Source organism: Lynx rufus, unplaced genomic scaffold, assembly GCF_022079265.1.
Source record: "Lynx rufus isolate CCGP_SWC_20201006 ecotype Redwood Valley unplaced genomic scaffold, mLynRuf1.p SCAF_8, whole genome shotgun sequence".
NCBI classification, from domain to species: domain Eukaryota; kingdom Metazoa; phylum Chordata; class Mammalia; order Carnivora; family Felidae; genus Lynx; species Lynx rufus.
Window position 1 is genome coordinate 32,245,872 of NW_025814896.1, and position 26,131 is coordinate 32,272,002.

General features: G+C 38.6%; 1 protein-coding gene across 1 annotated transcript; it reads left to right on the plus strand.

Annotated features, from left to right (window-relative positions):
* Positions 1 to 73: 73 nt before the first annotated feature.
* On the plus strand, positions 74 to 25,484 carry CRLS1 (cardiolipin synthase 1). The gene is made up of 7 exons (XM_047068963.1): positions 74 to 546; positions 3,747 to 3,884; positions 8,685 to 8,814; positions 19,038 to 19,123; positions 20,497 to 20,565; positions 22,329 to 22,420; positions 24,499 to 25,484. The coding sequence occupies exons 1-7, from the start codon at positions 241 to 243 to the stop codon at positions 24,584 to 24,586; spliced, it is 909 nt and encodes a 302-aa protein (XP_046924919.1). The 5' UTR covers positions 74 to 240; the 3' UTR covers positions 24,587 to 25,484.
* Positions 25,485 to 26,131: the final 647 nt, after the last annotated feature.

The window sequence follows — 26,131 nt, forward strand, 5'->3', positions numbered from 1 at the left end:
CGCTGCCGCCGGGGGCGCTGGGAAGCACAGCGGCGACGGTGTCGCAAAAGCGTCGCGAAGGCGTCCGTCCTTGGCGGCTCCTGGCCACCTGTATAAGCGGAGTGTGCTGGGTTTTGAAAACTGCTATGGAGGCTGCTGAGCTTCTCCGACGTTGCGGGGACTCCATGGAGAGGCGGCTTGCCAGTGCCCCAGGCTGTTGAGCTCTCGCCGCCTGTGTCCCCACAAGGCGGCCGCAGGGTCATGCTGGCTTCTCGCGTGGCTCGCGGCTCATGGGGGGCCCTTCGCAGCGCCGCATGGGCGCCGGGGGCGCGGCCGGGCAAGGGGCGCGCCCGTGGGTCCCTGCTACGCTCCGTGCCCGGCTGCCTAGGCTGCCTGGTGGAGCGTTGGTGGCTGCGCCCGGCCGCGCTCGGCCTGAGGTTGCCTGGGACCGGCCCGCGAGGCCACTGCTCGGGCGCAGGGAAGGCGGCCCCCGGGCCCGCGGCTGGAGGGGGTGCCGCCGCCGAGGCCCGGGCCGGCCGCTGGGGCCCGGCGAGCGCCGCCAGCCTGGTACGTATCGAGGAGGCGGCGGAGGGCGGCAGCACTGGGTCGTCGTCGCCGGCCCTCTCGGGGCTCGGACCTGGACGCGAATAACGTGCCCTGGCCGGCCCAAGTCGGACATTTCCGATCCAGAACCTGGGAACCGTTTCCCGAAGAGAAGTTATGGGCAGGTCATTATTCAGTTGGGAGGAATTTCAGGGGTGCCAGACGAGTCCACCGTCAGTCTCGGCGGTCAAGTTAGAATCCCTCCTTCCCTACTTGCCTTTCTGTCCGCACCTTTAGCGGGACCGGCCTCTGGATATTGCATTAGTAAAAATAGCCTTCACTTGTCTCATTAAGTCTATTTTTAATTCTCCGAAGCCATTCCCTAATGTTTAGGGCAAGTCAGTAGAAATCTTTAGAAAAGAATGTCAGTCTGTTTTGCTTGTGCAGGTTTGGTTCACTATCATTTGACCTTTGGTAACCTTAAGTATTATAAGATGAAGGATAATTAAGTTGTAATTAAAAGACCCTTTAATTTCTTATTATAGAAAAAGATTAAAGTCTCTTCTTGAGGTAACGGAACGAAATATCGTTCCACTTACCTGTTGAAATAATTGCCCAAGCAGAAGACACCAGATCATGAATGTGGGAGAGCTTTTGATGTCATGTTAGCAAGACTCATGCAATTATTACATCTTCAATTGTTATGTCTTCAGTGGGCCCTTGTACTGCTTTTGTCAGTTGTACAGCATGGGTTGAGGTGGCCACATCCTGGCAGGGGTCTCAACTCCACTAATAGCTAAAGCATGTCAGAGTTTGAATGCTGGATGCTTTGAGGTTGCCGTATCGTGGCTGAAGTCCTTCCCAAGAACGGCAGTAGTTGGTCGAGTATGCCACAGGTTATCTGGTTGGGTAATCTGAGATTAGCTCTCTTAATTCAATTTATAAAGTTTTACAAATGTAATGATTAGAAATTAATGAGGTACTTTAAAATATTTTATGTGGAGGTAAAAAGAACTCTTCACTGTTCCAACAACATTACAGTTCTGTTGATTAATTCTCCAAATGAAATAATCTGGCTATTTGCAGCTTCGTTTTTAATTTTGCCCTATGGATATTTCTGGTCATTTATTCTGATATTATGGATATTTGCCTTATGTATATTTGGGGCTCTGTTCTGACCTTTTGCCTCGTGATTCCTTTTTTTCAGTCATGAACTATGTTTTTTTTTTTTTTTTCTGAGTTGCTGTAACATTAGATCAGTATTTGACTTATTCTGTACCACATTATGGTGAACAGGCTTATCTTTTGTTCTCTGGACTCTGAAACACTCTGGCCTTTGAACTTGAATTTGGAATATGTTCCAAGAATGTTCCCATTTCATTACATAATATGGCCCACCTTCAGTAAAAGGTCCTTGAGTAGTGGAGGTTTATACTGCTTCTTGGTTGGCAATTGTTTCTTAGAGAATTTGACGTTTTTCTGTAGTTTTCAATGACAGTATTCTGCCATCTGACCCCAAAACAACCCCACTGTTTCTTCAAACTAAGGTGAACATGCGTTGCCAGTTTCTGTTTATAAACACAAATTTAGTATCTTTAGAAAACTGCCTTTTCTTACAGGACCGTTCCTGGAATTTTAAAAGATTTCTTTAGAAATGGAAACTGTAGGGGCGCCTGCGCGGCTCAGTCGGTTGAGCGTCCAACTTCAGCTCAGGTCATGATCTCGCAGTTTGTGAGTTAGAGCCCCATGTCTGGCTTTGTGTTGACAGCTCAGAGCCTGGAGCCTGCTTCGGATTCTGTCTCCCTCTCTGCCCCTCTCCGGCTCATGCTTTCTGTCTCCCTCTCAAACGTTTAAAAAGTTAAAAAAAGGAAAGAAATGGAAACTATCACTTTTTAAAAAATCGAAATTAAGGTTCAGGTTATTTGGTTACTGATTAAGAGTAGGGTTAGTCTTGTTAGGAGACAGTCCCATGGGGTAGAATTGGCAGCCTTCACCAGTGGGGAAAAAAAATCCAGGCTTTAGGGAGACATTTTCCTGGTATTATTTCTGTATCCTGTTGGGCAGATTATCTTAGCTTCACTAGGCTGAGGCTTTTTAAAGTTGAAATATTCTCACGAAACGTTTTGTTTGGCAAGGAAGGAATGTTCTTCAGAGTAGCTGCCAAAGAGCCCTTTTGTTAGTGCCAACTGCAAACACCTTGCCTTTAAGTGAAGTTTCAAGGAATCATAAAACACTCAGATTCTAGGTGGGAATCTTAACATTTCATTTTCATGACTATTTTGAACAGATTTGCAGATTTTTTCTGTATTTCCTAAGGATCTCAATTGCTATTCCTAGTTCCATTTTCTTCCAGCAGTTATCCATTTAGGGATGAGATTATGGAATTAAATTTTTTTCTTCTTCATTCATATGTCCATACACCATAGCAGTTAGCCTTCTTTTGATGGGTATTTGCAGAGGAGTGAGGGAGGTTATTTGCAATTAGTGTTTTAAACCAAAAAATGCCTGGGGTTGATCATTTGTTGCTTTTTTTCCCCTAACACTCTATTTAGACTGTCTACTTGAAGTATAAGACCTTCTTGAAGTTACAGTTTAAAAAAAAATTTTTTTTTAATGTTTATTTTTGAGAGAGAGAAACAATGTGAGAGGGGGAGGGTCAGAGAGAGGGAGACACAGAATCTGAAACAGGCTCCAGGCTCTGAGCTGTCAGCACAGAGTCCGACGCGGGGCTCGAACTCACGGACCACGAGATCATGACCTGAGCCGAGTTCGGCCGCTCAACCGACTGAGCCACCCAGGCGCCCCTGAAGTTACAATTTTAAAAGCAGAGTGTTGTAAGGTTTGACTTCAAATCATGAAGTCTTGACCTGTATGGTAGATGATATATGTTTGTTTTTTTTTCTCTCTTTAGGTAGTGTGTGTGTGTATATATATGTGTGTGTGTGTATATATACATATATACATATACATACATATATATATGCTCTGTATAGCAGACACTTTAGTCTGTGGGTTACGTGATATATCTCCATCTTCTGTATTCCAGACAGTTTTAGAGCTATGGTCTGTAAATAATAGATTGGATTTTAAAGCTCAAAATACTAAATTTAAAGTTTATGTAGCTTCTGACTCCTAAGTTGGTGTATATATATTTTTCTAATATACTTAATTTAAAGTATGAGTTCATAGCATTTAATTTAAATTTTGTTGTCTTTACGTTTCAGTATGAAAACCCATGGACAATCCCAAATATGTTGTCAATGACAAGAATTGGCTTGGCCCCAGTTTTGGGCTATTTGATTATTGAAGAGGATTTTAATATTGCACTAGGAGTTTTTGCTCTAGCTGGGCTAACTGATTTGGTAAGTTGTAAATGCACTTTTTCTGTTTTGCTTCCCTTTCAAGTATCAGGGTCTCTGCTACAATGAAATATCACAGCCTTAAGTCTGCTTCTCCCTGGAAGGAAATCCTCAAGATGAATTTGACCTAGTACTTGGTATAACGACTTGGCTTTAGCATTTGTGTGGGACTCTTATTTTTTTAAATGATCTAAGAAAGGAAGTGAAAGTTGTTGGGAGGTGTAGGAGGGGGTGCTTTTTGTTCTTGGTTTTTCACTTCTTTGGAAAAGAAAAACCCTTAGAAATTCCCAAGGAGCCAAGTATTTGCTTTAGGGATAGAAATAAAGGAAAGAAGTTGTGAGACTATTTTTCTATTTATTGTGATACCTGATCTGCAACAATAGTTGGTTTTACTGGTGGAGAGAGAGACAGTGGGTCAGTTGTTGTGGCCAGGACACTTGTAGAGGTCAGAGCTCTATTCAGGTTTATGCTGGGAGCAAGCCATAGGCACCCGCACACATTTGGTTTCTGTTCCCTGTTCCCTGCTCTGCGCCCCTCTGACCACCCAGCAGAAGATCCTGCCTTGGTCCAGGCATTAGGCATCCTTCCTTCTTCCACTCCCCTAGTAGACAAGTGAGAAAAGAGCTACTTGACACACTGTTTCAGCTTTGGGAGAGGGAAGCATTTTTTCAGGTTATTTCAAATTAGAACTTGGCAAACATTTTATAAGAGAGGGCAACATATGTATGAAATAGGACTTGGGGACTGACCAGCCAGCTGCATGTATGACGTTACTTGTATTTATCACCCACCTTGTTGCATAATGGATTTGAAATGGCTTTTAAAACCATGTCCTACAAAAACCTAGTTGAGGGAAGTGGTGAAAAGATGGAGGGAAAATTTAAAATCAGAGCAAAGTTAGCTTGTAGAAATAGAGTATATTCTTGTACAAGGCTGATCTGAGATCCATGTGAGCACCTAGACAGTCAATAATGATTTGGTGCCTCTTCAAACGGATTTATGTTTGAAAAGCATTCCTTGATACTTACTTAGTGAGAATGAAAACTAATTTTCTATAAATAACAGTTATATAGTATCTGTAGTGTCAACTATTCCCTTTGAGGTTCACAGAAACAAAATTCCACCTGCCCGTTGGCATTGGTGAGCAACATAGAAGAATTAAGATAGAAGATTTTACATGGTAAACAAAGGAGAACATTTGCATTGTTATATAGCATTTCCAAATATGCATCAAAAATTCTCTCAAAATGGTTCCTACTTCTTTTTTTCCAGAATTTAGCTCCTGTCTGTCACTATTTCTCCCCATTCTCACAATCTTTTTTTTTTTTTTTTTTTTTTGGTCCCTGCTTTTGCCTCTGAAGTCTGAAGGCCTTTACTCAGACATACTCCAAGTCTGTCAAAGGCCATTATATTGGTAATGGGGTTGTATTTTCTTCTTCTTTTTTTTTTTAATGTAACAGATGAGATCTTTTTTAGTTACTCAATTTGCTCTTCTTTAACTTGTACCTTTAAAAAAAAATTTTTTTTTAATGTTTATAATTAATGTTTGTTTATTTTTGAGAGAGAGAAACAGGCAGTGCAAGCCGGGGAGAGGCAGAGAGAGAGAAAAACTGAATCCAGAGCAAACTCCAGGCTCTGAGCTGTCAGCACAGAGCCCGATGTGGGGCTCAAACTCAAGAACCATGAGATCATGACCTGAGCGGAAGTCAGAAGCTTAACTGACTGAGCCATCCAAGTACCCCTCCTTGTACCTTTTTTTTTAGCTGCCACATGTGATTGCAATATTCACTGAACTCAGGCCTCATTTGCCATATTTCTAAATATATATGAGAGTGTATGTGAAAACCTGAGTTATCTGGCACCATATTTCACATTTACTCTGTGGAGGTTTTGATATCTAGGTTGGCCACTGGGCAGATGGCTGGAGCCATGCAGGGTTTAAATGGGGATGGCAAGGCCTGATTGATATTGTATATGGGAAATAGGTTGTAGGAAGGTGAGAGTGGAAGCAAGAGAGGCTGGTTAGGAGACTTACAGTTACCTGGGGGAGTGGCAGTGGCTTGGCCTGGGGTGGGAGTTTGGAGAGAAGTCAATGGGTTTGGGATATGTTTTGAAGATAGAGTTGATGTCGATGGATTGCATATGTGCAGTGAGAAATATGTGTGATAGGCTGTTACTTTTTTGTTTTGTTTTCTTTTCAACAACTGATGCATGAAGGTAATAATTTTTGTGATGGGAAGCACTCAGGGTAGGACAGGGTAGAAAAATACCAAGAATGTCTGTTGAATATCTATGCTTGTTGACATAGAGGTATCAATTGGGTAGTTGAATATAGTAGTTTGGAGTTGGAAGAAGTCATGGTTGGAGGTAAATTTGAGAGTTGTCGGCATATGGATGATCAAGTCTGAGTGAAATTAAATGACTGGGTTAAAGAAGAGATAGGATCAGAGAAATGAGCAGTGAGTAGAGTAATAAAAAAGGAGCCAGGAAAGGACACTGAGAAAGAACAGCTGGTGAGCAAGGAAGAAAATTAGGCCATCAGATGTCCCAGAAGTTAAGTGAAGAAAGTACTTCAATTGCATTGAGGTCAAGTACGCTAAAAATGTAGAATACGTTGGTGACCTTTCTGACCACCATCTCTAAAGGAATGGGGACTGAATGGGTTGGCAACACATGTGAGGTGTAATGACAGAGACCTTGCTTTGAGGAAGTTTTGCTTTGAACGGGTACCGGGAAGTGTAGGATCAAGGGAAGGTAGTTTTTAAAGCTATATATACTGGGGAAATTTTTGTTGTTAATTAACTGGTTAATTAAATGACCAGGTAAAAAGGAGATTGATGATGCAGGAGAGATGGGAGGAGAAGAAAGGCAAATCACAGAAGGGGAGAGGGCCTAGGATCAGGAATCAGGGAAGGCAGAGAGAATGTGAATGGATGCAGGTAAGTGGTGGATTTGCAGGTGGGAATATAAGGGAGTGTTAACAACCTGTTTCTATTTTTCAAGGAAAGTATAGATAAGAACATGAGTGGAGTGAAGGAAGACTAGGCTTGAGGTGAGAACAACAGTATGAAAAGAGAAGGTAAACACAGGCAGGTATGGGATTGCCAGGCAGTACTGCATGCCCATGGGAGATTTGTGGTCCTGAATTTGAAGTGAGACCAATTAGCCCATTTATGTATTCTTGAGCAATGGTCAGCTGCTTAGGTGCAGGCCTGGAGTAAATGGATAGTTGTGTGTAAGCAGGGTGAAGAGTGAAGTAAGGGAGTTAACAGATGTTTGCAAAGGAGTGGTGATGTTGATGACCTTGGAATCTAATGTGGGTGGAGGAACGGGGAGGACCAGGTGGAATGGTGGTGGAAAAGTGGGAGATTAAGTTCCTCAAGATCAGAAACTGAACTGAAACCTGAATCTTCCAAGGCCCCAGTACCCAGTTCTAGGTACTTTCTGTTAGACATTGTTACTTGTAGTATACTTAAGAAAAAAAAGTAGGTTATTTTGGTTAGTGTAGTAATAGCTAGTAACTGCTTTTTTTGAGGATTTGCCAAGTACTAAACAAGTATTAATCCCCGTTATGTGCTGAAGACCATCAACCCTTTGAGGTAGGTTTTGCAGATAAGGAAGGGGAAACTTATGCCAAATAACTTCCCCAAGGTCACATAGGTAATAAATGGCTGAACCAGGACTTGAACCAGTTATGTTCTGCCACAGAGCAAGTTCTTAACCATTGTCCTGTACTTCTGTCTCTAACTCACTGGAATACTTGAGATATACAGAACTTATTTATCCTTTAAAATGTACCATGTTAAATTATGTCTAAGTTAATTTGATCTTTTTCCTTGGAAATAGGACTAGAAAATCCAAACATTTGTTGAAGCTTGAAGTTAAATGAGTGAAAGCCAAGTAGGGACTTGGAAAGCCAGAAAATAACCTCCCTTACTTAATGGGAATAGATGATAGATACTTGGTTTCGATTCATATTGTGACCCCAGGGTGATGAGATCTTCCCATTTGTCAAGTGAAACTTGAGATCTGGATTTTTGTGGTTAATTTTTGAATATTTAAATGTTGGCAACGAATTTACATTTTTAAAAGTGCTGGGCAGGTTGAACAAAAGTCCTCCCAGGCCCGATTTGGCCCATTGATAACTATGTACACCCTCTGCTTTAAAATGCTATTTGCCTTCAGGAATAGTTAATAAGTAATTTGCATGTCAAAATTTTTATGTAGGCCAGGTACAGAGGATTGAGTTTTTTATTCACATACAGTCAGACCTGGAACTAACAGTTGCACGAAACAATAAAAAAAGAAAAATGATAACAGTGAAAACTTAAGAGTGTTGGATCATATCATAGAAAAGTAGGTAGGAGTGAGAGTCACAAGTCTGGCCTTGCAAGCAAAAGCAGCTATTTTGGCTATAGTGAAATAGCCCAAGGCTTTCAAAGGGGAGGGGCTCCTAGTCCTTGTTCTGTCAGCCATGCTTTCTGTGAGTTTTATTTGGGTTCTTTACATCTTTAAATTTGCGTCTGAGTTCAATCCGCAAAAGGGCCTTATGAAAATATAAGAAATACCTGAAGGCCTTGAGAAAGAAAAGTACTGTAGAAAAGTGAAGTTATTTTCAGACCAGTTGGTAATTTGGAAGCTGAATATATACTAGTGAAAGAATGAGAAGGTTTGGGGGTAAGAAACAGAAGAGGTTTTATTAACTTTTTATGAAAATACAGTTGTTTTCTGGTATCTATTAACTTTCAAGGTATCTGCTCTGTACGGATCCTGACATTTATTAAAAAAAACTTCTATTTTCAGTTGGATGGATTTATTGCTCGAAACTGGGCCAATCAAAAATCAGCTTTGGGAAGTGCTCTTGATCCACTTGCTGATAAAATACTTATCAGTATCTTATATGTTAGCTTGACCTATGCAGATCTTATTCCAGGTAAGAACGCCATCATGAGTACTTTTAAATAGCATAGGGAAGATTGACATTAGTCAGTTTAGGATTTCTCTTGATTGAGAGATAGATAATTTTTGTTCCAAAAGTATATTTTTCAACTTTAAACTATTTCCCTAATTTTAAATTACTGAATTGCTTTGCTTGTCAGGCTGTTATTTTACTTTAGAATTTATGTCCTCGTTATATTAGTAGAATCTGTTGTTTTCTTAGATTGTTGAAAGTTAAATTTAAGCAAATATTATTTCACAGTGCCAATTCATATCAGTCTAGAATTTTTTGAAATAATATTTTATACCCTTATTGCCTAGTTTTTTGAAAGCAATTTAAAGTTTTCAGAAGTCTATTATATATTAAGTGCAATTTGATCATAAAAAACGAGAGCTTTGAAATCCTGAGGATGTCTATAAAACTTCACATTAGTATTACTTAGACACTGTTAGGGAGTTTCAAATCATATATAGTTTGTTCATGTCTGAATACTCTTTCTAACAGAATTGTATAATCTTTTGCTTTGTATTTTGCATGCGCTTTTCTGTGTTCATTTTCTACTTAAGCTATTATTTCTTAGTTTTTCTCCCTTGGGTCAGATGAAACTGTTAATTTCCAAGCGTTAGAAATAGAATCTGAGAATAAAGAAAGCGCTGCCACATGGTCCTTCAATAAATAGCATGTTATTGACATTTGATAGGAAGAAGTGTAATGGTGTTTCAGTCTAGTATAGTTTCCTCAATATAGAGGCTTTTACTTTTAGGCTTTTAAATTCCCATAACAAATTAAAAATAAATCAGATTAATGTTTATATTTATGTGTTTCTTTGAAAGTCAGATTTTTGGTATGCATATGGTTGGGGGGTGTTGAAGGGGTAGGGGTACTCTCATTCTAATACAGTATGGGGGGAGGAAAGGAACCTAAGGAGCATTCTGTTGACACTGTTTAAAATCCAAATGATCTTGTGTGTGCATGTGTGCATGTGTATGCATACTTTCATGACTCCAATTTTTTAGAGTTATTTTGTATTTTGTTGTATTATTTTATGGAGGTTGACCAGATATTTCACTTTTGAACATAGAATTTGTATCCAGGTTTTAGTAATTATAGATAATGTTGCTGTGACCTTTACCTAAATAATTGGTGTAGGTTGCTTTGCAAGCTGAGACTTCTCTTCTATTATTCTGGGAATTTCTGTTGTCTCTCTTCTGTGTGGGTCTGTTTTTCCAAGCTCCTATGGCTTCCTTGTTGAGATCTTCCTTTGGGTGGAGTGCAGCCTCTAGTTGTTTCTTGTGCAAGGATGCAGTGTGGCAGCCAGCATTTTAGAGGTTTACAGTGTCTTTATTATACAGATTTCTTTTTTTTTTATTATTTATTTATTTATTTATTTATTTAAAAAAAAATTTTTTTTTTCAACGTTTATTTATTTTTTGGGACAGAGAGAGACAGAGCATGAACGGGGGAGGGGCAGAGAGAGAGAGAGAGAGACACAGAATCGGAAACAGCCTCCAGGCTCTGAGCCATCAGTCCAGAGCCTGACGCGGGGCTCGAACTCACGGACCGCAAGATCGCGACCTGGCTGAAGTCGGACGCTTAACCGACTGCGCCACCCAGGCGCCCCTATACAGATTTCTAAGATATCTTTATTCTGCCCTCCATACTTGATTGAGATTTGAATTGAGCATCATTTTCAATTGCAGATTATTTTCACTCAATTTTGAATCCTGTTCTGTGGATTTCCAAATTCCATCATGCTATTGAGATATCTCATGCCATTCTGATACCTTTTTCTTGATATGTGATTATGTTTTGTACTGGAAAGTTTTTAGGAATTTTTTTTTATTCACATTTTTTCTAGTTGATGTTTTAGAAAAAAATTCTCTCCTAAAAATTAATTTTCTAGCTATTTCTGTGGTTACCCAGTTATCCCAGCACTTTTTATTGAAAAGTCTACTTTCCAGATTCATCGTACTGTCATATATACATGGGTCCATTTCTGGGTTGTCTGGTTATTCCCCGCTCATTTGTCTATTTTTGCACCAGTACCATTCTTAATTATTATTGCTTTACTAAATAATAGAGCAAGTCCTTTGATATTCTTAACCCCTTTCCATTTTGTGTGTAAATTTTATTTTTTTAATATTTTTATTTTTTAATTTGTTTTTATGTTTATTTTTTTATAATTTTTTTTAATGTTTATTCATTTCTTGAGAGACAGAGACAGAGCTTGAGCAGGGGAGGGGCAGAGAGAGGGAGGGAGTCACAGAATCCGAAGCAGCCTCCAGCTCTGAGCTGTCAGCTCAGGGCCCGATGCGGGGCTTGAACTCACTAGCAGTGAGATCATGACCTGAGCTGAAGTTGGACGTTTAATGGACTGAGCCACCCAGGCTCCCCAATGTTTGTTTATTTTTGAGAGAGAGAGAGAGAGAAAGAGAGAGCGCAAGCGGGCGAGCGTGAGCAGGGGAGGGAGAGAGAGAAAGGAAGATAAAGAATCTGTAGCAGGCTCCAGGCTCTAAGCTGTGAGCACAGAGCCTAATGCAGGCAGGGCTTGAACTCACAAACTGTGAGATCATGACCTGAGCTGAAGTCGATTAACCAACTGAGCCACCCGGGTGCCCCTAAGTATATATTTTTAAAGTTAATTTATTTAAGCAATCTCTAAACCCAACATGGGGCTTGAACTCATGACCCTGAGATCAACAGCCTGATGCTCCACCAACTGAGCCAGCCTGGTGTTCCTCATGTGTATATTTTAGAATCAGCTTTTCCAGCTCCCAAGAAAAACCTGTTGGAATTTTAATTGGGATTTCATTGAGTTTCTAGATCTATTTGAAAGAATTGATATCTTTACAGTATTGATCTTCCAGTTCACAAGCATGATATATCTGCTCTACTTAGGTCTTTTTATAATGTCAGTATGTTAGTTTTCTTCAGAGAGGTAATAAACAATTTTTTATTAAATTTATTCCAAGTTGCTGGGTAATTTTGATGTTTTCTAAATGGTAGCTTTTACTATTTCATTTTCTCTTTTTTTTTTAATTGTTATTTTTGAGAGAGAGTGAGTGGAGGAGGGGTAGAAAGAGAGGGAGACACAGAATCCGAAGTAGGCTCCAGGTTCTGAGCTGTCAGCACAGAGCCTGATGTGGGGCTTGAACCCACAAAATGTGAGATCATGATGTGATCCAGAGTCTAACGCTCAACCTACTGAGCCACCCAGGCGCTCCCCAACATTTTGCTATTAAATAAGATATTTCCTATAGGGTTATGTAGATAGATCTCCTTTTTTCAGGTTATGGAAGTTCACTTCTCTTGGGAGTTTGCTGATAGTTTTTATTACAATTGGGTTTTGAATTTTATAAAATTCTTTTTCTTCATGTATTATGAGACTTGTGTTTTTTTTCCTTTTAAGCTGTTAATATGTGATGAATTATATTTTTGATTTTCTAATGTCAAACCAACCTGAAATTCCTGCTATACATCTAACACGGTCATGATATATTATGAAAATATTGCTAAATTTGGTTTCTAATATTTTGTTGAGGATTTCATATCCATGCTCACGAAGTTGACTTGGAATTTTTTTCTCTGAATATCCTTATTAGGTTTTAGTATCAAATTTATGTTAATCTCATAATAAGAGTTAGGAAGTCTACTTTTTTTCCCCATCTTGGGAGATGTTTGTGTGAGTTTGCAACATTCCCTCTTTAAATGTTTGGTAGAACTTATTGAATTGAGGACTAGAGTTTTCTTTAGGAAAGAGTTTTCAAATAGGTGATTCATTTTTTTTGGTTATAGGATGATTCAGATTTTCTGGTTCATCTTTTGTCTGTTTGGTAAGTTATGGTGTTTTTCTAAGAACTTGTCCATTACAGCTCCATTTATAAAGATTTACCATTAACTATTTAGTATCCACATTAACTTTGATGTCTGTAGGGTATGTAGTGATGCCCCCCTTTTCATTCTGATTATTAGTTCTTTGTCTCTTCTTTTTTCCCTTGAATCGTCTTAACAGAGGTGTGTCAGTTTTATGAATCTTTTCAAAGAACCAATTATGGGTTTTGTCTGATAGGCTTACTCCATTAAATCTTGCTTTTTAAAAAACATTTATTTATTTTGAGAGAGAGAGCACAAGTGAGAGAGGGGCAGAGGGAGAGGGAGAGAGAGAATCCCAAGCACACTCTGTGCTGTCAGTGCAGAGCCCAACATAGGGCTTGATCCCATGAAATGTGAACTCATGACCTGAGCTGAAATCAAGGGTTGGTCACTTAATTGACTGAGCCACTCAGACACCCCTAAATCTTGCTCTTTCATTTATTTCTCCAGGTTTCCTTTGCTGTTCTTTCTCTAAATTCTTTAGATCAGTTCTGTTTAGTAGAAGTAAAATGGGAGCCATATATGAAATTTAAAACTTTCTAGTAACTATATTAAAAACAAAAGGGAATAAGTGAAAATAATTTTAATAATATTTAACCTGCTGGATGAAAAATATTGTCATTTCAACGTGTAATCAGTAAAAAATCAGTGAGTTTTTTTTCATATTATGCTCTTAAAAGCCAGCATGTAGTTTTCATTTATAGCACCTGTCATTCAGACTGGCCACATTTCAGGTGCTTGTGGCTATTGTATTGAACAGCACAGCTGTAAATGAATATTTAACTCATTGCTTTTTAGCTTTTCTAAAGTTCACATTTAGGGCGGGCTATACATTTTGTCTTAAGTATCACTTTCACTGCATTGCATCTGTTGATATGAGTATTTTTGCCATTATTGAGTTCAAAATAATCTATTTCCATTTTAATTTTTTTCTTTGGCTTATAGGGCTATTAGAAATGTATTTCATAATTTGTGGGGTTTTCTAGGTATCTTTTTATTATTCATTTCAAGCATAATTACTTTGTATCCAGAGAACATGCTCGGATTTTAGTAGCGCTTTAGCCCAGTATTCAAATTTTATAAAAATTTTATGTGTGCTTCAAATGAATGTGTATTCCGGGGCACTCCGGTGCCTCAGCTGGTTAAGCGTCTGACTCTCGATTTCAGCTTGGGTCATGATCTCTCGCTTTCTGAGATCCAGCCCCATGTCAGGCTCCGTGCTGATGGTGCAGAGTCTGCTTGGGATTTTCTCTCTCTCTCTCTCTCTCTCCCTCCCTCCCTCCCTGCCTCTTTCCCTCTCTCTCTCTCTCAAAATGAATAAACATTTAAAAACAAACAAAACAAACGAATGGGTATTCTGTAGTTAGTTGGTGATGTTCTGTAGTGATGTTCTATATACATCCAGTTGGTCAGATTTTAAATCCTGATGTTTAAATCTTTACTGACTTCTTTTTTTCTGTTTGATCTGCTTGTTTCTCAGTTACTGAGAGAGTAGGTTAGTTTTTCTACTTTGTGTCACGTTTTCCATGATTTTTCTTTGTAGTTCCTATTTTTGCTTTGTGCCTTTTGAAGTCCTGTTAAGTGTATGTGAATTAGATTTTTGTGTCTTCTTGGTAAATTGAATGTTTTATTATGAAGTGACCCTCCATATCTTCAATAATGATTATTGCCTTAAAGTGTGTTTTGTTGAATATTATACCTCCACTAGCTTACTTTTGGTCAGTGTTTCCCTGATAGATAAATCTTTCACTTTCAACTTCTCCATATCTTTATATTTTAGATATTTCTTATAAATAGCATATAGATAGATGGGTTTTCTCTATTTTATCCAGTCTAACACTATTTTGTGTTTCAACTGGAACATTTAATCCATTAACATTTATTGTGATTACTAATATTTGTGTAGCAGTCTTTATTTTATGTGTTCTATTTGGCTCATATGTGCTTTTCTATATTTGTATATATCTTTTACATTATACTCGTTTTCCCTGTGTGCCAGTTTGGAAGTGTTACACTCTGTTTTCATTGAGTTATTCTCAAAATTATATTATGCATCCTTATCAAAGTTCAGTGTTAACAAATATGCACTCTGGGCACTGGCAGGGCTTGAGAATGCTTTACCTCCATTTATTCCTTTTTCAACTTAGATTATTGTTGCCATACTCTGATTTTATATACTTCTTAAACCCACATGATATTGTTTATACAGTATTCATTTAGATGTATCTTCATATTTACTTTTTTCTGGCTTATATTTTTGGTGTATGTCACACCTTCCATCTGGGATCATTTTCCTTTTGTCTAAAGTATATCTTTGGAAATTATTTTAATACAACTCAACTGGTGGTACATTCTTGTCTTTAGTTTCTCTGAAAATATTTTTATTTTGCCTTTATTCTTTTGTATGTATAAGAACATTTAAGTTCTACTCGCCTGGCAGATTTCAGTTAATACAATACTAATACAGTGTAATCAACTCTAGTTACCATATTCTACATCAGATCCCTGGACCGTATTCATCTTAAAACTGGAAGTTTGCAGCCTTTTATCAGTTTCTTACTATTCTCTCCCATCCTCCAGCCTCTGGCAACTACTTTTTTACTTGCTATTCCTATGAGTTCAACTTTTATTTTATTTCATTTTTTTAGATTCCACATATAAGTGATACTGGGCAGTGTTTGTCTTTCTCCGATTTTGCCTTTGTTCTTGAAGGATATTTTTATTGAGTATAGAAGTCTAGGTTGGTAGCCATTTCATCGTATTTAACATATTGTTCAGTTATCTTTTCATTTCCATTATTGGTGTATAAGAAATCAACTGCTAATCCATTTCTTTTTTGAAGTTAACTTTTTTACTCTGGCTGTTTTTAAGATTTTCTCTTTGCCTTTGGGGTTTTCCACAGTAATATATCTGGTTATGAGTGTCTTTTTTATTTATCTTGCTTGGGATTTGTTGGGCTTTTTATGATGTCCTTAATCAGTTGGAATTAAAGTAGTTCTTACTAACAAACAGAATGGGGAAATTTGTTTCCTCTTCCCATTCTCTTTGTGACTTTATGTCTTTTCATTCCTTCACTGTCATTTTAGAAGGGTTTTAGGGGGAGAAATGTATATATGTTGTCTTAGCATTTTGTTATTTTTATATTGCCTGCATTTTTGTAAAAGTTCCATCCACCTTGGTTTGAATAGCTTTGTTTTGCCGAGAGTAAAAAATGTGCTTCCTTCCTCAGCTAGGGTAATTCCACTTTTCTTGCTCTTTCTATGGGAGGGGAGATAAGGATGAAAAAAACTTACTTGATTTATTACATTTATAACAGTCTGGGATGTGAGTCTAAGTTAATTTCTACTGTGTATGTATTCTGCCACATTTACTAAATAGTGATTTCCATTCTTTTCATTATATTATTACTGGTTTACTGTATAGCAAATTGTTATTGCTGGTTTAAGTCCATTTCTGGAATAATTATTCTGCTACATTAAATTTTATTGTTTTCAATGCAGTAACCTATGATATTGATAGTACCACTTGTAATATGTAAAAGTGACTTTGTTTTATTAATTTCCCTTGAATGCTAATAAAACTTGCCAATGATGTACGTCTTTGTTGCAGACATTCACCTATGTTTCAGACAGGGTTAGCAAGTAAGGAGGAAACCTTGGAACAATACCTGACACATTTTTACACATTTCTACCCCCACTAACACACTATCATACTCTGATAGGCAAAGTGGAAGCTGCTTTAGCCTTGGAATAAGAGGGAAGGGAAGGCTGGAGAGAAAAGAGGAGCAGTTAGAAGATACAAAAGCCAGGGACCTGGATAGAATTGCCCAAAGAACCAAAGTAAGAGCCTGTATATATGCTGTCAGTGTATAAGAGGCCTTAGAGATCACCCGGTGCTGCGGTAGTGTTCCAGCCTGGCCATACGTGAAAATCCCCCAGGGAGCTTTCATCTGCGCTTTTATGAAACCCTCCCAGGGTGATACTGTGGTGGGCAGTCAGTTTAGAGAGCACTTGATTTTTGTTAACAGTCCTTTCCTCCAGGCTGTTACAGATGGTAAGCTGAGACCAGAGATGCTAATTGCAACTCACACTGCTGGGTTGGAGCTGAATACACTGACCTCAGCATAGGCTGTGAATCCTGTAGACCTAGGTTTCTTTCCTGACTGTACTACTTACTAACTGGTGACCTTGGCCAGATTATATAATCTGCCTGAGGCTTGTTTTCCTTATTGGTAAAAAGGGGACAATGATGGTCCCTATTTTGTGGAGTTGATATGTAGATTAGATGACAATATGTATGAATTGCTTCAAACAGTGCCAGATGCTCAATAAATGGTAGTTTTGGTGGTTAATAGTTAGAACAAGAATGCGCGGCTTTGCAGTATATTAAATTGCCTCATCTTTTTTGTAGAAGCTTCTTATTTAGGATTGATAATATTCCTTTTTCCTCTATGATGACACAGTAACAGATGTTTACTCTCTTCTAAAGTTGTGTTTAGGACATTTACTATATGTAATTTGCATGAGCTTGTTGCATCTTAAAATCTGATGGGTTCTGTCAGCTAATGACTGCTGTTGAAAAGTTTGTTTTACAAACACGAAAATTCTCCTAAAATCGTGACTGGCTTCTTCTGTTATTTGACTCCTACAGCTGTGTCTTCTGTGTGCTCCAAGTACCATGATCATTTTTTCTTTGAAATAGTCTTGTCATCAAGGACTAGGCCAAGGATCTACCCATACATCATAACTATAACCAACAGAGATTTAAATGTTAAATCTGTAGTTAGATTTTGTTCAAGTTGCAAAACCAATAGAATGGCAGAACCGGAGAGGACCATAAATAAACATGATCTCAAAAGTAATTCGTAGAAAAACTGTTCGAAAGTATAATGGAAGGGATATTCGTGACCCTGTTATTTTAGTTTGAAACAATTTAACTGAGTGTCAGCATTTTTTTCTCTTCTTAAAACAATTTTATTTATTTATTTTTAGAGTGAGAGTGCTTGCATGTATATGCGTGTGCAAGCAGGGCAGGGACAGAGGGCGAGGGAGAGAGAATCTCCAGCAGGCTCCACACCCAGTGTAGAGCCCGATGCAGGGCTCCATCTCAGGACTGTGAGATCATGACCTGAGCCAAAATCAAGAGTTTAAGGCTTAACCATCTGAGCTACCCAGGCACCACTTTTCTCTCTCTCTTTTTTTTTTTTTTATCGTTTTTTAAATAAAGTTTATTTATATTGAGAGAGAGTGTGCTTGGGAGGGGTGGAGAGAGAAAGACAGAGAGAGAGAGAGAGAGAGAGGGAAAGAAAGAAAGAAAGAAAGAAAGAAAGAAAGAAAGAAAGAAAGAAAAGAAAGAGAAAGAGAAAGAAAGAAAAGAAAGAAAATAAAGAAAATATCCCAAGCAGGCTCCCAACTGTCAGCACTGAATCTGATGCGGGGCTTGAACATGAGATCATGACCTGAGCCTGAACCGACTGAGACACCCAGGTGCTCTTCCCCTTTTCTCTTAAAAAAAATTTTTTTTTTTCTAATAAAAGCAGTATATGTTCTTGGCTAAGACTTCCTGCAGCACAGAGGATGTGAAGTGAAATAAGACCTCCGCCCTCCCATTGTTACTCAGCAAGAGAGTTCTTTGGGTATCAGTCTAAAATATTTTGCTGGCTCTTGCTCTGGGGCCATGCTATAGAACCTTAAGAATAATGAGAAAACTATTAACAGGTTAAATAAGAATTTATTGAATGAATGGGCAGGAGAAAAAAATAGCAATTGCAGGGGTAGGAACTGGCCAGACACGAATTAAAATATTTGGCTTCTCCATAAGTGGTACATATAGCAAATTTTACTGCTTATAAAATAGTCCAGAATGCAGAAGCCATCAGAGCATCTGAGTCACCATAATAAAGTCTTCCAGTAACCTTTCCAGTCTTCACCGTCCCATTCGTTCCACGTAAGTATAGTGATCATGGTGATCATTTTTCCAAATTCACAAAGCTGAGAAGTAACAAAGGAGATTGTGGGGACTGAGTAGAGCTGACACTTAATAGCCATAGCTTAAAAACATATGCAAGAAGGAAAAGAGGCAAGAGGATCAACATTCTGAAAAGCAGACGTAGACTTTTAAAAGCCATAGTCTGTTCTTCACTTGGCTTGAGATAGGTTAAAGAAGAACATAAAAATTACTGGTTCACTACAAGGTCCCTAAACCATCAATAAGTATTTATTACAACATTTTTATGTATGTGAAACACCAGTTTATATTAAGTTTGAATGAGGCTTTAGAGTAAGTGTAATATCAGTAATTTTCAAAATCCCAATCAGAATTATTTTTTGTACTTCATTTTCAGTTCCACTTACTTATATGATAATTTCAAGAGATGTAATGTTGATTGCTGCTGTTTTTTATGTCAGATATCGAACTCTTCCAACACCGGTGAGTTTGTTTAAAAAAAAATTCTTTTACTATTACTTATAACTTAAGGCAAAAAAAAAAAAAAAAAAAAGAAAAGAAAAGAAAAGAAAAAAGAAAAGAAAAAAACCCCACTATATTGAATCCAGAGTTTCACTTTATGGGAGTAATTTATGGCCATCAGGTTTTGATCCATTTACCAAGAATATTTTAAAAACACACACAACTGTTATCTTGCTATTTGAATCACCTACTATGGTAGTTGTTCAGTGAACACGTGAATGACCAATTTTAAAAGTGCGTGTTTCATAACCAAATTATGGAAAGAGCCCAAATGTTCATCGACTGATGAATGGATAAAAATGTGGTATATATATACAATGGAATATTACTTGCTAATCAAAAAGAATGAAATCTTGCTGTTTGAGATAATGTGGATGGAACTAGAGTGTGTTATGCTAAGCAAAATAAGTCAGAGAAAGACAAATATATTATTTCACTCATGTGGGATTTAAGAAACAAATGAACATAGGGGAAGGAAAGAAAAAATAAAAACAGAGGGAGGCAAACCATAAGAGACTCTTAAATACAGAGAACAAACTGAGGGTTGCTGGAGGGGTGATGGGTGGGGGGATGGGCTAAATGGGTGATGGGCATTAAGGAGGGCACTTGTTGGGATGGGCACTTGGTGTTATATGTAAGTGATGAATCACTAAATTCTACTACTATACTGAAACCAGTACTGCACTATATGTTAACTGTCTTGGATTTAAAGTTATAAGTTTATAAGTCAAAACGTTTTTAGTTGATAGCACATAAAACCCAGACCAGCTAGCCCTGTCCCTAGCAGCAAACTGTTAGGAGTTTTTGTATAACCAAGCCCCTTTTGCTGTCTGATTTAGCCTCTACTATGGATTGTCTAGATCTAGTTTTTAAAATCACAGTGTAATGGTTTGTTTGCATATTCATTGTTCCACGATGTTTGAGCACGTAGGGATTGCATAATAACCTCATCTTTTGATTCTCAGTGCAGTGAAAATAGCAGTATTTTATTAATTTTATTTTTTAGTCTATGAGAGAAAATACCATAAGGGAGATTTATTGAGTTTATGTAGAAAAAGGATGTAGTCAAGTAGACTTTATGATAGGTACTATGTTAGAGTTTTATAGGGATTAATCTATAAATTAAAATCTGTTTTCAGTAACCTGTGTATGACTTAAAAGGAATATAGACACTGCTCATTTAGGGTAATAAAAGAAGATGCAGGTAAAGGGCTTGCCTAACATAGAACCAGGCATGTGGTAAATACTCAGTAACTGTTACCTACATATAATACCAAAATGTTTTAAACTTGAATGATAAATTAAATAAACTTTATCTTTTTGTCCTCTGCCAGCGAACACTTTCTAAGTATTTCAATCCTTGCTATGCCACTGCTAGGTTAAAACCAACTTTCATCAGCAAGGTAAGAGATACACATGTCCTTTTAAGTGACTCCCCTGTGAATGGTTATTAAAATGAGTGTAAACCTCAGTCTGGAGCAGCTGACAATGAGACAAATTTAAACGCCCTGACTGCATGGGATAGAGAGTGGGGTCATTAACCCAGTTCTTTTTTTCTTTCTAGCTTTTTGGGTCTTTAGTATATGCATTGTTTTTTCTATTGGTGGTCTGAGCATCTAAGTTTCTGAATGAGGTATTAGGGCCACCGTTCAGGGAAGGTGGAGGAGGTGGAAATGTAATCACAGCTTGATTGAGATACAAAAATATAATGGAGGTTCCTTTCTGGTTTCATTACCCACCTTTCTGTGGTGGAAACACCATAAAATTGGGCCCTTCATTTTCAAGATTGATTATTCCATGGAAAAGATAGGAACAAGTTTTCAGTACTGATAAGCCACTGCTCCTCTTAAGTTGTCCATCTGTTTTTCCTGAGCCCTTTTTAGGACAGCAACTGTGCCAATCTTTGCATACAGAGAGCGCACTATTAATGCCTCTCACGGCATGTTTGTTTTTCTAGTAGCCTTGATAACTTTATTCTTTTGCCTTGTCCCTAGGTTAGGGACACAGATCATCTTTGGGACAGAGGGGTTAAATACTTTTATACCTAAAACTCCCTGGGGTTGACTTTTATCTACACTGAGGGTGTGGGGTTTTTTTGTTTTTTGTTTTTGGATTTAAATGACTTATATTTGTATTAAGTACAGCAGTTTGAGTGTAGCACTGTTTAGAGAGTGACTTAAACAGGTGCAAGAAGTTCTCCAGACAATTTTATTATTTATTTTTATTTTTGTTTAATGTTTATTTTTGAGAGAGCGAGAGAGAGAGGGAGAGAAAGCATGTGCACATGAGCATGGGAGGGACAGAGGGAGAGGGAGACAGAGGATCCGAAGCGGTCTCCTCGCTGATGCAGAGCGCCCAGTGTGGGGCTCCAGTTCATGAACTGTGAGATCATGACTTGAGCCAAGGTTGGAAGCTTACCCAGGCTCCCCTCACTATTTATTTTTTAAGATGAAGTGGAGTCCTTGTCTTTTGGTTGCAGATTGTACTCTAGAACAGAGATGCTTCTGTGCATGTTTCCCAGTGCTTCATACTTGACACACTTCCAAGCATGCTTCTCAGGATGAGGAGGCAGTCTCCAGTGCATTTTTGGTTCTGTTTTCTTCCTTATCTCTTCCCTGCTGTCTTGTAATGTAGGGAAACCTACGCATTTCTTCCAGGGCCTCTCTTATGGAGATGAGTGCATTTCAGTTTTCTGACCTCATAGGGTTTGCTGTCTGGGCAAATGAAGGAGCACCAAATGAAGTGCTGGAGAGTCTGGGTTCTAGGTTTGTTCTGTAACCTGCCGTGACTGCAGGCTAGTCACTCAGCTCATTACATTTTCTGTGAAGAGGTAGCTTTATTATTTCCACATTCACAGGGCTATTTTAACAGACAACTGAAAAAGGCAAAAAACTTTGCAACATTATTGAATTGCCATGGAAATTCAAGGTAGTAGTATTTTCTGACAGATGCCCTTATCCTCACTGTCAAGGGCAGCTGTTCAGACAGAGGAGCTGGTTAGTGAAGTTCACCCTTTTGTATGCATGCCAGCTTCTTTGGCAAGGATATTACAACATCAAGCATGCTGAGGGTATGTCATGTTACAGCGTGATGGGCTGTGCCTTTGTCTTTTGAGCTTGAAACAGGATCTGGTTGGCATTGTTCATTTATGACTCCTTTTTTTTAGGTAAACACAGCAGTCCAGTTAATCTTGGTGGCAGCTTCTTTGGCAGCTCCAGTTTTCAATTACGCTGACAGCATTTATCTTCAGATACTGTGGTAAGCTAAATTTACAATTACTGTCTTCGAATGTCAGCAAATTGGCTTATTATGGTAGTCTTAGAATTACTCGGTTCTTATTGTGTTTATTGAGCACCAGCTAGGTGAAGCTGTGGGTGGTATTTTATTGTATAATTGATACTATTCTTAAATTTACTATCAAGCATGGGATGTAGAAATTACAGTTTTCATGCAAGTTAAAAGGGTTGAGACGTATAGATAAAGTAAGTATTGGGATTTTGGAGGAGGGAAAGATACTTGGTTCCAGGTAGGGAGAAGAGGGAAAGCTTCAGGGAGCAAGTGGAGTTTGAGCAAGAGGTCTAGTGGGTTTATACATGGAGAGACGGGCGTGGGTGGGGTGGGGGGTAGGCCACTGAGGTGAAGGACTGACCTGAGCAGAGTCAGGAGTAGGAGAGCAGGTAGGGGAAAGTGCATCCAGCCTAGTGGCATAGGGACGTAGTGGGAGGGAAACTTGGAGAAAGGAGTTTGATTTTTATTTTATTGTCCTTACTTAGAGCCTTAACGTATCACCTTGAAAATTGTCAAATTCAAATGTTCAGAGTCCAGATGTGCCACGATGATACTGAAGCACTGTATTGTAGTACACTTTAAAACCTTTCCTGATGCAGTCTGAGCCAGAGAATGGTTAACCAGTCAGTTAAGCTAAAGAAGCATAAAAATGATACACATGCTAAACATTTTATTTTCTAAAATATAAGTGTACATTTATTCTGATTCATCCTACATCTTCTGATATAGGACCAATGCCTTTTCTTTGAGTATCGTTCCATCTGTGGGAGTTGTCCTCTGTGAATAAACTACATTCCTAATATAACCTGATTTTTACTTGCTGCTTCTTTGAACTTTTTTTTTTTTTTAGTTTATTTATTTTGAGAGAGGGAGAGAGCACACATGAGTCGGGGAGGAGCAGAGAGAGAGAATCCCAAGCTGGCTCTGTGCTGCTTCCTAAGACTTTTACAAAGCAGTCTAAGTACAGAAACTTTCTAGATTTTTACCATTTTTTCTGACCTTTCAACAATCATATTGCCTCCTTTGACAGTAGTTTTTAGCAACTCACTTTGTTATGAAGTGTTTCCAAGGCATCCAACTTAGTTCTCAGAAATAGCACCTCTTCTTACATGTATGTTTCATTGGTTAGGTGTGAATTTAGATTACCAAGCTAGCACAGACAGCTTTGGGATGAAACAAAAATAGAGTCTCAGTGATCTCGCTCTTGGCTAATGGAAGCAGACGTGCACAGGTGCACCCGTTAGGGCATAAGCACTCAGCAAGCCATGAGCATCACTCAGTAACTTCAAAGAGAATCTGGTTAATTTGGCTGTTCACTTAAGGAAAAATTGTTTAAAAAAAAAAAGCTGGGTTTTATTTAAAATGACCCTAGAATTCTGCAGGAAGGGGCTCCTGGGTGGTGTAGTAGGTTGAGTGTCCGACTCTTAATTTCAACTTAGATCATGATCTCACATCATGATCTCACACAGAGTTCATGGGTTTGAGACCCACATCCATGCTGTCAGCAGAGCCTGCTTGGGATTCTCTCTCCCTCTCTCTGCTGAGATCTCCCCCACTCACACTCTCTCTCTCTCAAAATAAATAAATAAACATTAAAAGAAAAAAGAATTCTGCAGGGAATAAAAGCCTAATATCCTAAGCAAGCATGAAGCAGTGGATAGAGCACATGGGCTCTAGAGATAAAACCATGCCAGGCTCCCACAGTGTTCTGTGGCCCTGAGCAAAGTTCTCTGGCGCTCCGTTTGCTCCTCTGTAAGATAAGGTTGTGAAAATAAAACTATAGCATAAGACAGCTAGAGTAACGGCTGGGTAAAAGTGACAGTTGCTAGTATTATTTCTTTTCAGGCTCATTAACTAGATTAACTCTGTTTGACATTACTAGTTCAAATGAAATCTTGTAAGCAGTAGCTTTAGATTGTTGTAGCTAAAAGAATTCCACCCATAGCCCATTTGCTTTTTAAAGAACTATTAAATGTATTCTCTGTGATTCTCATGGTTACTGTTGTTTAGACTTGACAATTAAACTTTCTTTCTTTCTTCCATAAAAGGTGTTTTACAGCATTCACCACAGCTGCATCCGCTTACAGTTACTATCATTATGGTCGAAAAACTGTTCAGGTGATAAAGGGCAGATGAAAGTCATCCAGCACCATTAGCAAGGAAGCAATATGCATCATTGGTGGCAGGGCCGGTGGAGACCTACAGGACTTTCCATATTTGGGTGTTCAGCTTGAAAAAGGACTTGTCAGAACAAACCATGTCGTCAGAATTTAAGTAATGTGCATTGAAAATCAGCTTGATCATGGGCATATGCAGAATTTCCAATGTATTTTTAAATACAAATAAAACTATAATTTAGAATTTTTTATCTTAGGTTTCTTGATTAATTTATAAGGTACCAATTATTCCAATTATTGTCAGTCACTTTTTAATACATTTTTTAAAAACATAGTCCAGAGCATGGAAACTGAAGAGTTGCCACTTCTGTTTAACAGAATTTAGATTGCTTACAAAGCACTAGGGAATTTCCTGGATTTACATATCTGTCCTACACAACTTGGCTACACAGTTTTATGTTTGATTTTTAGAACTGTGTATACATTAATAGTTCGCGTGGTTAATATTTGATCATTTAGGATAATGACAATAAAGGTAGCTTAGTTATGGATGAAGTAAACTTGTAAAGAGACTTAAAATGCAGTAAGTTTTGAAAATTATAGGATCAAAATAGAAGGTATTGAAGTCCATGTTCAGTAGTCTTCCAGCCTCTCAGGTGCCTAATAGTTTATGTATCAGGATAACAAGTGACAGAGGTGGTTGAAATATGAAAGCATGTCCATTAGCCTGCACCATCCAGGAGGCAGTGAGTTACATCATGCCTTCCACTGTTTCTAACATAGCAATGTTTGTATGTTACTGGAACCTGTACCCACGTTATGTAAATAATATGAAACTGTATATTTTTCAAAAGTTTTTTTAAATTTTGGGGAATCTTTTGTTAAGATGTTAAAGGAATAAAAGAGCTGGAAAAGTCCCTTCGGTGGTGGTGGTCTGTATAACATGCTATGAGCCTTGCTCTTGTGTAAGTTTTCTGATTCGTAAAATCCATTCAGATATATAACTCGCACCGTCATTGTAAAAATAACTTTTTGGGGACCATCTGACTTACACGTCCTTACTCTGGCTACACCATCATGTTTGGAAGAGTGGGAGATGCAGGGAGAGAGGGGAGGAAGACCATGGCTGTTGCTGGTTTCTTCCTCTTAACAGTGGAGGCCTGTTGCTGCCCCCTGTCCCAAGTGAAATGTGGAAGTGTGCAGTGAGATTATCCAAACACAGCTTGTTGAGCTGTGTTAAATTAAGATGCGAAGTTATAAGCAAAATTCACGCGTCTTGGTGCTGGCATCCTTGGATCAGTGTGTCCCTCAGTCACATTCAGTCCTGGCTTCCTTGTTTCCAGACTAGCAGCTGAGTTGCCTGTGGCCTGAAGTATACTGAAGCCTGCATCCAGGGACACGGTCACTGAATCAGATGGACGGTGGTGTGAGGAAGAGAAGGATGGCCTGTGACTGGCCATTTTCTCCTTCTGGAACCTCCTGTGTATAGTCTCATAGCTTGGGAGGTGGTGAAGCTGGAGGTGGAATCCCCACCCAGGAGCACGTTGAACACGCCGTGGCACTA